General features: G+C 50.1%; 1 protein-coding gene across 17 annotated transcripts in view; it reads left to right on the top strand.

The window, feature by feature from the left end:
• Pcbp3 (poly(rC) binding protein 3) overlaps positions 1-13,545 on the top strand; it is a 194,131-nt gene that overhangs the window by 166,487 nt on the left and 14,099 nt on the right. For 10 of the 17 annotated variants that reach the window (XM_034524885.2, XM_076916831.1, XM_076916828.1 and 7 more), the window contains 4 exons: positions 219-350; positions 1,524-1,652; positions 4,818-4,961; positions 8,164-8,205. In XM_034524885.2, the coding sequence (XP_034380776.1) occupies positions 219-350; positions 1,524-1,652; positions 4,818-4,961; positions 8,164-8,205 (447 nt within the window). Of the gene's footprint in view, positions 1-218; positions 351-1,523; positions 1,653-4,817; positions 4,976-8,163; positions 8,206-13,545 lie in introns of all 17 variants that reach the window. The other 7 variants (XM_034524895.2, XM_034524891.2, XM_076916829.1 and 4 more) reach the window with 2 other exon arrangements.

Raw genomic sequence — 13,545 nt, 5'->3', positions numbered from 1 at the left:
GGCTCATGTCCCCTGTTTCTTCTAAGCCTGGCTTGGCTCTGAAGGTTCCATGATTGCCGGGTCCACTTTCAGAGTTCTTCCTTATGTAGGAGAGGACTTGCCAGTGTGCAGTGAAGCAGGTACGAGGCAGAGATGCCACAAACATGTCTTCACAGTGTTCCTGAGCGACACCGCTGTCCTCACTAGTAAGTCTACCATGCCTGCCTTTTCTTTCCTAGGATATCATTAATTCCATGAGCAACAGCCCTGCCACCAGCAAGCCCCCAGTGACACTGCGACTCGTGGTCCCTGCCAGCCAGTGTGGGTCCCTGATCGGCAAAGGTGGTTCCAAGATCAAGGAGATCCGGGAGGTACTGCCCATCCTATCACATGTCTCCCACGAAGTCTGTAAGTGCACGAGCTGATGCCGCAGGCCTGGTGGCTCAAAGCTGGTGTCCAAATGTAACAGATGACCTGATTTGCCAGTGAGAAGTGGGGTGTGGGGAACGCTGCCACATTGGCGTGTACACACTGTGGCCTGTGCCAGAAGTGGCCCTGCACAAGAACAAGAATGGGGTGGAGGTCCTTGGACAGGCAGATTTTAGCACCCAAGTTCTGTGGCTCTGGGCATGCTCTGGGCCTGAGAGATGCCACTTTGTCCTTCAGGGCCTACCCCCTGGGATGATTTTAGTGGAGTCTGAACTTGATGTGGGTTTGACATTGAAAATAGGTTACTTCCAGGAAGGCTAAGTCCTTCCCTTAGCCAGGAGACTAGTCACCCCTTCCTATCCTCTTCTGTGACTTAGAAGATGCTAAGAAGCCTGACCCTTGGCCAATGCCTGGTTCACTCTGTGGGACCCCTAACGTTGTCACTAAAGTTTGTGGGGCTCACTTGATTCTAGCAGTCACTTGAGGTATGTGGTGGCCAGACATCAAGAGCAGGCAGGTCCCAGGCTTCCTGGCCTTCAAGTGACCTACTTCCATAGAGGGAGAAGAATTCTTGGGTGTTAGAAAGAGCAATCCTATTTCCCTGGAGACTTTCCTCTACAGCAGAGGTTCTCAACTTATGGGTTTGACTCCTTTGGAGGTCAAGCGGCCATTTCACAGGGGGCGCCTAAGACTATTGGAAAACTCTGATAGTTACGACTCTTAACAGTGGCAAAAATTACAGTTATGAAGTAACAACAAAAATAATTTTACATTTGAGGGTCACCACCACATGACGAACTGTATTAAAGGGCTATAGCGTTAGGAAGGTTGAGATCCAATGCTCTACAGAATCAGTACACTTGCTGAGGTGGGACAGTGCCATTCATTCCAGGAAGACACAGCTTCCTTAGAGGATGTGCAGAGGCAGGATTGAGGGGCGGTGACATTAATAAGGTGAGGGAGGGTGGGCACCATATCCAGTTAAGGCCCCGTTTCTAGTGAAGGGTTTTCACGATGCAGACCACCCAGAGTGGGTCCCCAGGAATTGGCGTGCTGCTCCTCTTTTCATGTCACTGCCTCCAGTCTGCGGTCCTTCCAATGGCCCTTCTCTGCAGTCCACAGGTGCTCAGGTCCAGGTGGCAGGTGACATGCTGCCCAACTCCACAGAGCGGGCAGTGACTATCTCAGGGACCCCGGACGCCATCATCCAGTGTGTGAAACAGATCTGTGTGGTCATGCTGGAGGTACAGTATGAACACGGTGGGCCAACATGCCCACCGTCACCCGCCCGCGTCACTCAGGGCCTGGTACACTCACTGTGATGTGCTAGCCTTATCACTAAGGCTCCTGAGAAACTGGGTAGTTACGTAGGGTATGTGGGGATCAGACATCAAGGACAAGCAAATTCCAGACTAGGGCTTCCTGGCCTCCAACACGAGCCAGGCAGGCTGAAGGGACACTCCTGGACGTGTCTCCTGACGGTAGCCTGTGGCCATCATCTTGTCTGGATGTGAGTGGCAGATCATGGTGGGAGCAGAGGTAGGCATATCATGAAGATTCAGTCTTGCAGTGGTAACTGCTCTGACTAGAGGCAGGTGTGGTGAAGGATAAGAGGACGTCTCCTGCCTGTCAGGCCATCCAGCACTTATAGGTCTGCAGACTTCAAGGGAACTACTACCCTGGGTAGTACTGGGTCGGACTCAGACAGACCCAGGGAAATACAAGGTGAAGAGAGAGATGTGGGGGCCGGGGGGTGGGGGTGGGGTGAGGGGGTGGGGTAAGGGAAGAAAGAAGGAGCCACCAGGCGGAAGTAGCCTCCTGAAGTTCCAGTCAAGGGTGGAGAGAATTCATGGCAGCTTCTACACTTGTGCCCTTCCCTCAAGCAACTTCTGTGACCCTTCCCAAACATGGCCTTTTGTCATTTTGGAACACTGCTGAGCTCTGCCCTCCCACTGGCCAAGCTGAGGCCACTGCCACATCTCCATGGAACTGAGCAGCTGCTGTGTCACCCACTCTGAGACATTCCAGTCAAACCTCACAGTTAACTCTCTTCTAAATGTTTGCATAGTTTTATTTTCCTAAAGCCTGTCTTGAGAAGTTCAAGATGTTTTACAAAATGTTATTCTCATGCAGATTTCCCCACACACTGGTCAGGGTGATGGGATGGTCCAGTCCCATGAGCCCAGAGGCTGAGGGTCATCACTAAAGACTACAGCTCCTGTACTGTCATCTATCCCCACACAGTGAGGAATGTACGTCAGCTCAGTGACACACTTGAAGTGGCAAAGCGTGGTGGTAGCAGTTGTACAGTGGACATCAGGGCCAGCAGCCCTCTTCTCAGGACAATATGTGTCGTTGTCAGAAGCTCCAAGTAGACTTCTGGGCTGATGGTTAGTAGAGCCAGGGCCTGGACGCTGTGTGTCAGAACTTGCATCTCTAGATGGTATGAGAGAAACCATGGCCGTCCACATCATGAATGTCAGCTGTGCAGACTGACCTAAGAGTCATTCTGTCCTTATTTGCATGATGCAGTTTACAAGAAGGGCATGGCCTCCCTCACCAGGAAGAGGACAGTGGAAAGAGCCTCCCTTCTACATGAAGGGCAGCAAGGAAAAGGCAAAAGAAGGCTCCGAGACCCTGCTTGTCAATCAAAGCCCTTTACAGCTTGCTTAAGGGGTGTACCCTTTGTACCTCCACAGTAACGAAAGCTACTGCGCCCAGCAGATGTACTTGGATAAGACCTGCAAAGAAAGCAAGTGTTGCCATTATGGATCTTCTGCCCCACAACTCTGGTGCCTCACGCATCCGTGAGGAACAGCTTTCTGGCCTGGCTTGCCCCAGGGAAGGTTGATGGTGTAAGCCCAGAAGGTCACTTTTCTTTGGGTGGATAAAAATGAAACTGGGCCTTCTGAAAGGGCACAGGGAATCCCCATGTTGGGAGGGAAACAGCCTGGAACACAGGTGACGGAGCCCTAGGATCTGGAGTACTTAGCCGGAACAGTGTAGCAGGTACTGTAGGTCTGGACACACTGGAGCTCTCGGCATGATCTTGTACCACAGACCTGGGGTCTGTCTGGAATGCCTCAGCAGGCAGGGTTTGCACAGAGGCTCTCTTAGAGGCAGGGCCCCAGCAAGGGGGAATATGGGCATTCCCAGGGGCCAGCACAGAGTCCTTTGCCCATTACTGTCAGCTCCAGAGTAAGGGATGTTCCAAGGTCACACCCTCAGCAGCCTCTGGTAGGCAGAGCTGGCCTGGGCTATAGTTGCTTACTGCTGTAACGGAACACCTGATAAAAGCAGCTTTAAGTATGGGATGGTTTATTTTGGCTTCTACTGTGGGGGCAGGGTCAGGAAAGGCATGGTGTCAGGGTCAGAGGACACCTGGGCACGCTGAATCTGCAGACAGGAAGCTGTGGTTAATGAACAGCTCGCTTTCCCCCTTTGTACTCGGTACAGGACTCCAGCCCAGAGAATGGTGTTCCCCAGGCATGCTCAGATGCTAACCTAACCTCGACAGTCACCACAGACATGCCCAGAGGCTTGTCTCTTTCAAGTTGAGAATATTAATCATCGGTCTGTCACTTAGCCAAGAGCTCCGGCCTCTTCTGTCTTGGTAGCATCAGCTAGTGATATTGCCTAGAGCTGGGGGAGGTTGAGCACCTCTGACCAACCCAGAGAGGATAAGGTGGGACTTGTTGGCACCTGAGAACAGCATTCATCCGAGAGGAGAAGCCTACATTCGGGACCCAAGCATAATCAAGGAAGATTACGTCCTTGTGGAATCTCATTCGGCCTCTGAAAGCTGCCTAAGGTTTCCCTGGTGAAACAGAATGATTCTAAGGCGTTTCTGCAGCCTCGGCTACAGGCTAAGCAGAACGTGGGTTGTCAGATGCTGAGTTGTGCTCAACGTTGGCTTTTCCCAGGAACTTGTGTATCAAAGGATGCGAGCTGCTCCCCTGTGCAGTCACTGCCATATCTGCCATGGGATCTCCACACCAGGATCCCCTATATCAGGAGGAAAGGGTTACAGCAGTGACGTGCAAAGTCCAGGGGGCCAGCTACCCTGGCACTCCTGTGGAACCTCGCTCCTGGCTGGCTGGCCACGACCGGGTCTGTTAAAAATAGGTACCAAACAGTACAAGCTTAGAAGAAGGCTGGCCACCCCAATGAAGAAGCCAGTGAAGATGTAGAATTTAGCCTGCCTCAGTGTGCTGAGGACAGACTCATCTCCTTTTGATGGCCCTGGATGGCTCCTCCCCTCGTCGTTGTGGCCTGTTGGAGCCTTTGCTGGCCACATCTGGAGGGATGGGAGGGTGGGGTCCTACGGAGGGGTGGGCGTGGGAAGGCAGCCCAAGGCCAACAGCAAAGCTGTTCTAACCTCTCTCTCCCTCTCCTGTCCCTTTTCCTAGTCCCCACCGAAAGGTGCCACCATTCCCTACCGCCCAAAGCCCGCCTCCACCCCTGTCATTTTTGCAGGTGGTCAGGTAAGAGCCGACCCGCTCGCGGCCTCCACTGCCAACCTCAGCCTTTTACTGCAGCATCCGCCGCTGCCCGTTAGTGCACTCAGGTTTTCTCGCCTTCTCACGTGCACGTCTCCCACCCTGCGATGGACACAGAGCTCTCTGGCTCACACCAGGCGGTGGGGGCTGGGGGTGGGGGAGGCAGGACTGTAGCTCACAGCTCCATCCCTTGGACACATTTTCCAGTGAGATCCCTGTAGGAGACAGGAGAGACCTACAGACCCACTTACATGTAGGCACTGCCTAACAACACCTGCCAGACCTCCTCTGCGGATGTTGCTGGGCAGCTCAGACTGGCAGAAACATTCTGGGTGCCTCTGGCTGGGGTTTGGATCCCCTAGAGCTATGGGAACTGGGGTCCCGTTTCTCCCTGAAGCATATCTCAGACCTTACCATAATCCTCGGGGAACAGCAGGCATATCTCTTTGAAGAGATGCATGGCCTGAAGGCTAGCCCACGTTCCGCTATGGCTGGGCTCCATCCCTGCTACCCCTTGCCTGCCTGAGTAGACATCCTCACAGACAGAGTTCACAGTTATAAACCCCATCCTTGAGGATTTAGTGGCCAGCATCTGTCTCCTGGAGAAGAGCTTGTGTCTGTGACCAGTGCTGGCCAGGAAGTGGGTAGTTTGGAGGAGACACCTATCTGGTCTCCTCACATGCTCACTGAAACTGAGATGCCCACCTTAGGTCCACGAGACCCCACCCACACAGATGACCTGAACACAGCCAGCCAGGGGTCCGCCCAGAAGAGCTCTGTGTCCTGTCGGCCACGATGTGTGTCTTTGTTCAAGGGAGAGTTAAGTCAGAGACTCCCCAGAGGTGACCCAGTTGACAGAGTGGACATGGGGTTTTTACTGTGTTATTAAAAAAAAAAAAAAAAAAGAAAGAAAAAAGAAAAGAAAAAGAAAGGCATAGAAAACTCCTCTCCTAGTCTTTTCTTCACAGTATACAGAGAACAGCAGTAGTGTGTACAGCATGTGTGGGTCAGACCACTTACCCCCATCCCTTCCCTACTCTAACACATGCATGTATGTGTGCATGTGCATACACATACAACATGGTCTCCTGGCTCAGGTCTGCCCCATTGTTGGCAGAGAGTCCCATGGCCTGATACAGACCGAGCGTGTGACACATCCCACGGTATAGCAGGTCTTGCTCACCTCACGGCCTGAGTGAGACTCAGGGCTGTGCTCTGGACCACACTGATGTCAGAGATAGGGCCACACTGGCAAGCCCATCAAAGTTCTCTATTGTTCTCCCCAGATTCATGGCTAGCTGACTGGTCAGGAACCAGTGTGAACAGTATCTCTCTGTCCCACGATTGCCTACATGGATAGAATCCATAATAAGATAAAATCCACGGTAGGACTTTATTTAGGAGGCCTCTATGCAAATGAATGTGCACTCTGTCATACTACATGACACGGAATCACAGCCCCAGTTCCAAGGGCAGAGCCACTATGGGGAAGTATCATGACCTGGTCCCATCTACCTATATAATGGTCAGTAGTACCCCAACTCCAGTCACAGCAGTGACAGTCACTGTGCTGTTACGTTTATCCCCTGACAGTGTTAGCCTTTTAAGAGACCATCACCATTCCCTTGGAACAGTGTGGTCTGGCTTTGATTGCCTCGGCTATACATAGGGGACAGACTCATAGGAGTGTCATCCTGCAGGGAAGCTTGTAGGTAAGCCAAAATACAAACTCAGAAGGAAAGATATGACTTAGCTCTGGGTAGGTCCCCTCCAGGATTCCACTCCCATGTGTCCAAGACATGGGGTAGACCCCAGAAAAGACTGTCTGGGTATCCAGATAAAGAGGCCCAGAATCTTCAGTAACCGACTGTGCAGCCATTGTTACGTGCCTGGCCATGCTGACAACTCCCCCAGGTAGAACTGACTGAGAAATGAGACAACCCTGGGAAGGGAGTGAGAGATAAATTAGACACCAGCCAAGGCTGCACTCTGCAGCTCTTCTCAGCCACACAGGGCTGGGGGGGAGGGGGGAGCAGCAGGCCTCACAGGTCCCAGTGGTCCAGCCAGGAATGATAACATGTGTTCCTTTCTCAGGTGATGCTCCCTGGGGTAAGACTTGGAGATCATTCCTGACAGCAGTTTTCCAAAAGCCAAGACTACATCCCACCCCCACTGTCCCACAGAGCAGTTAATCTGTATTTTTTTTTTCTCCGTGGAACTTCCATATTTGCTAGGATTATTTTTTTTCATCTGCTAGCACAGTGAGGTCCATCCCACAACAGGCTTGCTGGCCTAGAGCCAGGTCCCTGTTAGGTGTTCACCTGGCCATGAACTCCTGCATTGGGTTATGATTAGAAACTCTTAGCACATTGAAGAAAAAAAAAATTGTGGGAGGTTCTGGGTCCATAGCAGTGACCCATGGTCAATTTCCTGAGGGAACTCTTTCAGATGCCCAGAGACCTCAGGGGTGGGACCACAGGTGGTGGAAGCATGTCCTGACTCCTGTGCCTCCACCAGCATGGTGTGGCACTGCCCTGAAGCCAGACAGTTGTCGGTGGTCTCGCTCTCCCTTGACTGTGTCGTTTGTCTGTTGTCTTGAGTTGCCAAAGGGCTTCATAGCTGAAGGGACCGTTGAGGGCTCTGTCCCTGGGTTTCAGAGTGGGGCTGGGTAGGAGAAGCCCGCAGGGTATATAGATTTGAAACAAGGGAAATGGTGGTACTGAAGGAGCCTTGGGGGCACCACACTGGCCTTCAGAGAGGAGCCCTGCCCCCTGAGAGATTCCATATAAGATTTGGTAAGACAAACAAACAAGGTCAGTCCTGTGACCAATTTATACCCAATTGTTCCTACAGCTTTGGCAAAAACTTGTACTGGTCACTTGTAAAACCTCTATTTTCATTTGAATGCCTTGGGGGCTAAATCATAACCAGTGGTCCTTTACTGGGGGATTTAAGTGACTCGTCCGTACATAGGTTTCCAAGTTTAAGAATGTTTGGAGAGACCAGGGTTAGAAACAGCAGTTGACCACAGCTCAGGGCAAGGGCAGTTTTCCAGGACTCACCAATTGTAATCGAGACCCCTCTACCCGCTCTCCAAACAGGGCTAGGTGGGTGGAGACATGCACTGATGGAGAACACTGTCCCCAGAAGGTTCTTATCATTATAGGGCATACTAGGCTGGGTCACTAGTGGCTAACAAGCTGAAGTCCCGCCACATCCCAAGCTGACTGACTGTCTCTTTCTCTCTCTGCTCCAGGCCTACACAATCCAGGGACAGTACGCCATCCCCCACCCAGATGTGAGTTTTCACTCTGCCCCTCCTCTCTCCCTCTCTTCATTATTGTGTACTTTCCTGCACGCTGCCGTTAATTGCTACTAATATTAATATTACACAATAATATTAATCAGTTTTCTCCGTGTCTCCTACGTCTGTTGTTTCCATCTGACCTTGGATAACGTTTTAACCTCTTAGCATTAATTCTTGCTTGTGTAGAGGACTTGGCCTGATGTCAAACTGCTGCCGTCCTGGGCTTCCCTTCCCCGCAACAGGCCTAGCCTTTTATCTGTGACCACAAACTGTCCTACCCATCCCCATAGTATGCTGGCCTGACAGAGTGTGGCTCGCCACCTGTGGCCAGCGTGGGCAAGACACTTTCTGTGCACTTAAGTCAGGTAACTTTATCAGAACTATTCCCTTAAGGTGTCCTGAAAAGGGCATTCAGTGTGCCTGGGAACGCCAGACCTGAAGAGCCCAAACCAAAGCATGGATTCTACCCATGTAGAATTCTACAAAGGCCTAACTGTGAAAGCCAAAAGAGGGGTGGGGGTGAGGGTGGGGGTGGGGGAGCGGGTGGGGGAGGCTTTCAACTCCTGTAGTTATTAGTAAGATGCTGAACATGGAAGTGGACTCCTAGGCTCAGCCCTAAGCCTGTCTAGCTGGACCTATCACCTGTACCGAGGCCTAGGTCTGTTCAGACATCTCCCAGTGGCGTGACGGTATGAATATATGGTCTGTATTGGAGAATTAAAAATCTCCTGAGGGAGCCTGTGGGGATCAGGGGGAGAGTCTCAGTCTGCCTCTTGGCTCACCTCCGGTGGAGAGCTGAGTACCAAAGAGAGAGGAGACACGACACTTGGAGTAATGGTGACACTGAGCCTGTAGCGGCCAGGAGACCATGGGCAGCAGCCATGAGCACGGCTCATTCTTTAGGGGCTTTGGAGATGCTAGTGGATAGGGCTGTCCTAGGAGACCGGCAAGGATGCGAGAGAGGGCCGCAAGAACCATGAGGGGAAAGGGCTCCAGCCTCATTTGTTGGGAATTGAACCCAGGACCTCAAGCATGCTGGTCAAATATTCTACTGCATTGTGGTATTTCCAGCCTGTGCTTCTCTCTCTGGGTTCAGCGGCTGCCCCTAAAACAGTCCCCTGTGTACACCATTCAGTGCCCTGAGATGTGCCGGCAGTGTCAAGGGGAAAGCAGTTGAACTGCTGATCTTCTGCAGACCTTGTCTTTTGAGTGGGGCAGGAAATAGATGTGTAGCAGGGTAAGATTTGCAGGCAGGGCCCAGGGGGCCTTCAGAATTAACCAACACTAAATAGGTATGGAAAATATGGATTCATTGTTGTTGCTTGGAAATTCTGGTAGCGAAAAATACATGTTACCTTTTTTTTAACCCTCTTGATCAAACAACACACAAACAATAGAGAAACTTGGGTGGGAAGATCCCTGCCCAGGCATGGCCGTACCCACAAGGCCATGTTTGATGGTACCTGGGAATAGACTGTCTGGGACTGCTATGCCTGAATTCATAGCATCTCACCCCCACTCCCACCCCCCATACCACAGCAGACACATCTGCCCTTGGCTACTTAGACGCTGAGGCTGTGGGCCACCCTGACCAGAATATACCACAGTGGCTCTGCTCATTCTGTCCCCAGCTGCCATGGCAGAAAAAGCAGTGCCTTTAGACTCATGACAGGCAAGGGCAGCCATTGTGGGTAGGTGATAGGACTGAGTGAAGGGGGCCAGGAAGGGCCAGGAAATAACTTCCAGGATGGCCTAGTCTTCTTGTGATGCACATGTAGGAATACACACGTGCTGATGCAGACTTGGAAAGCAGACTGTTGCGATTCAGTGGCACTACAGAATTCAAAATGCAGCATCTCATAACCCTGTAGAAGGCGGTTGGAACTAGATTAAAGTTTATCAATATTAAGCCACCAAACCAGATGTTCAAGGACTAACTGGAGGGGTGTCTTGTGCGTTCTGTAGCTCTCAGTGTCCCTTGGGCAATGTAGACACTAGAGTTGATGGAAGTAACTCCAATTTCAGATCCTCCTGATTTACAGACCAGGGAGGCATGAGAGAGAGAGAGAGAGAGAGAGAGAGAGAGAGAGAGAGAGAGAGAGAGAGAGAGAGAGAGAGAGAATATGATTGGTTTTTTTGGCTGATCTTTGTGTCAGTGTGGTATTGTCTTCTTTCTCATATAGTTCTCTGGATGGCTTACTGGGTAGTTTATCAATGATTTCAGCTTAATTTAAACTCACAAGCAAATGTTGCTATTACCGCCTATGTCCTGTGAGGTTTGACATGTGCTGTGGTTTGTATGTATAGATCCTTTTGACAGTCATATATTCAGACTCAGTCACAAAGGTGTTAGTATTCGGAGGCAAGGTCTCCATGAACTAGTTGAATCTTTGAGGTTCTTTCTCCTGAGCGGATTAATGCACTTATAAAGCATCTGGGGAACTGATCTCTTCCTATCTCTTCCACCATGTGAGGACATAGCATTTCGGGTGCCATTTTGAAAAATGAGCCGGGCTCTTACCAGACACAGGGCTTTCTGGAACCTTGATCATAGACATCTAGCTTCTGTGCTTGGAGGCAGCAAATTCATGCAGTTGACAAATTGCCCATTCCAAGCATCTGTCATTTGTCACGAGATGGCTTTTCCTATGGCAGTCATTCTGTTTTCTGTAGCAAGATTATGTGATTTGTGAGCAAAACGTGGAACTTCTGAAAGGGCCTTTCTTTCACATACAAAATTGAAGACTTCAGATAATCCACATCAAAAAGGAATGAAATGGCTATTCAGTGACAGGTCTAATGAGGGCCAGGATGACTTTTATCTGAATTGAGGACGTGGGTTTTTTTTTTTTTTTTTTTTTTTTTTAGCTTAAATTTCTTTTTTTTTTTTTTTTTCTTTTTCGAGACAGGGTTTCTCTGTGTAGCCCTGGCTGTCCTGGAACTCACTCTGTAGACCAGGCTGGCCTTGAACTCAGAAATCTGCCTGCCTCTGCCTCCCAAGTGCTGGGATTAAAGGCGTGCGCCACCACCACCCGGCCCGAAGCTTAAATTTCTTAGAACACAAATATAGCTAATAGAAACTATTAATTGAATATGAACTTCACCTCAGGGCAGTGGCAGTCATTGTTTAGCTACTTAATTTCTTACCTGAATATTCAGGCCCACGAGTCAGACATGAGAACTATCAGGAGATAGTTCCCTAAGATCTGAATAATCCCTATCTGGATAAGAACATGTACCTTTTCCAGGCCCCGTTTTAAACAATGCTTTAAATTACTCTTGTCTAGAAATCATGCATCTGCTGACCCTCAGTCTCCTGTAGTGCCTGCATGCAATGTATGAGAGATTTACTCGGGATTCTAGAGCTTTCTGAGATCTCAAGGCTCCGAGACACACTCCTGAGCTGCAGAAACTTTGAGGGGCCATGCCTAGCACAATCTGCTACATTCTCTGCACTCAGAAGCCTTGTTTTTTTTTTTTTTAAATTTATGATTACCCTTTCCAACTGGTTCTCTCAGATGGCCACTCAGCAGTGTTAGGTGTCTGCACGCCTTCATGTCCATTTCTCTAGAATGACCACTCAGTAGCTCTGGAAAGTGTCCGTCAGAGACTCTTTGCATCCAGTTCTCTGCTCTGAAGCCTTCCTCGGAAAGTGTCTAGGCGCCTTTGCATCCATAAGAATCAGTCAGGCTTAGTGTCAGAAATAAATAAGAAAGCGAAACAGCACTGTGTCCTGGGACACAGGAGAGATTCAGGAGGCACACAGAGAGAGCCTGGGCATACAGCTGAGCAATGGGGTGCATCGCTAGGTCCCTCACATCATATGTCTCTGTCATTTTCCTTACACCAGTGAAATTGAACCAAGACACAATTATTTTCCTCTGGAGGACATCACAGATGGTCCCAGTTTACATTGAGCCAGGTTCCAATGAAGACATAATAAGTTGAAAAAAACCTAAGTTGAAAACTATAGGACTACCCTACCATACCTAGCATCCCAGGTGAGCACTGCTGCACCAGATGTCAGTGGTTTGCCCTAAGGACTGAAGCACTGTTGCTCCCCAGCGTAAGAGACTATAGATCATCTCTTACTAGTCCATAAAAGGGTCAAAGTTCCCAGCACAGTTTGTATTGCTGCACCAGATCATCCTAAGTCAGGACTGTCTGTAGTTAACTTCAAAGCCACACTTGGGTATGAATCTCTTACCTCATCTTCAGCTTCCAAGTCACCCCCTTAGCATCCCTGTCATTTAAAGGAGGCCTGAAAGCAAGGAAATGTGAGACGGCAGCTTGATGATATTGACCGAGACTATGTCTCCGTTCCCTCGGCCTGACTCTACCCTCTTCCCGGGCCCTGTGCTCTCACTCTGCCTGTATCCTTTTTTTTTTTTTTAATTTTTTAAAAGATTTATTTATTTTATGTATATGAGTACACTATAGCAGTCTTCATACACACCAGAAGAGGGCATTGGATCCCATTACAGATGGTTGTGAGCCACCATGTGGTTGCTGGGAATTGAACTCAGGACCTCTGGAAGAGACCTCAGTGTTCGTAACTGCCGAGCCATCTCTCCAGCCCACTCTGCCTGTATCCTAACCTGCACCTTGCACTAGCCTGCAGCCACTCACCTCCCAGAGGAGGGTACTCTTAGGTCCCCTTGACAAGGATCCCAGAGAGTCAGTAGGAGAAGTGGCATTCCAGTGTGTCTGCAGCAACCAGTAAGGACCCTGGGGATGTAGAACTTCTGGACCTGGTAAGATGCTTGTTCTTTAGTTAGTACATCTTGAAAACTGTAGAGGTGTGAGAAGGTGCATAGTCTGGATTCCACATTGGCAATGCCCTCTATCCTGGCATTTGAGGTGATAAACCTTCTGAGCTAGAACACTGTCGTGGTAAACAGAGGTGATCCCAGGTACTGCAGAGCATTGTGCGGCTCCTTAGGGTGCCTCCCCTCCTATTTGATCAATATCTGCCTCTGGAACCCTGTGAGAATGGGTGAGGATACCCTTCCCTCTGATAGTGAGGAAGGAAAGAGCTAGCAGCACCCCCTGGCCATCAGCTGTCACCACACCTTCTGACTCTGTTCTCATCCCTGATCCAGACTGCTCCATGGGTCTTTTTGGATTCTTCCTGCTAATAGTCAGAGCAACTACAATGTGCCTCACAAAGCCAAGGGCCCACATAGCCTTCCATTGTCTGAAGCCCAGCCTTTTCTTCCTCTCCCTCACTTCCTTTGTGGGCCCCTCACTGCTGTGCCAACCAGTGGTTGAGGCTCGCCCTCAACCTCAGAAGCCCCTGGCATGACTTATTTCCATTAAAAAGCCTGTGAA

Source organism: Arvicanthis niloticus, chromosome 20 (assembly GCF_011762505.2).
Source record: "Arvicanthis niloticus isolate mArvNil1 chromosome 20, mArvNil1.pat.X, whole genome shotgun sequence".
NCBI lineage: Eukaryota > Metazoa > Chordata > Mammalia > Rodentia > Muridae > Arvicanthis > Arvicanthis niloticus.
This window is presented reverse-complemented; position numbering and strand designations above follow the sequence as displayed.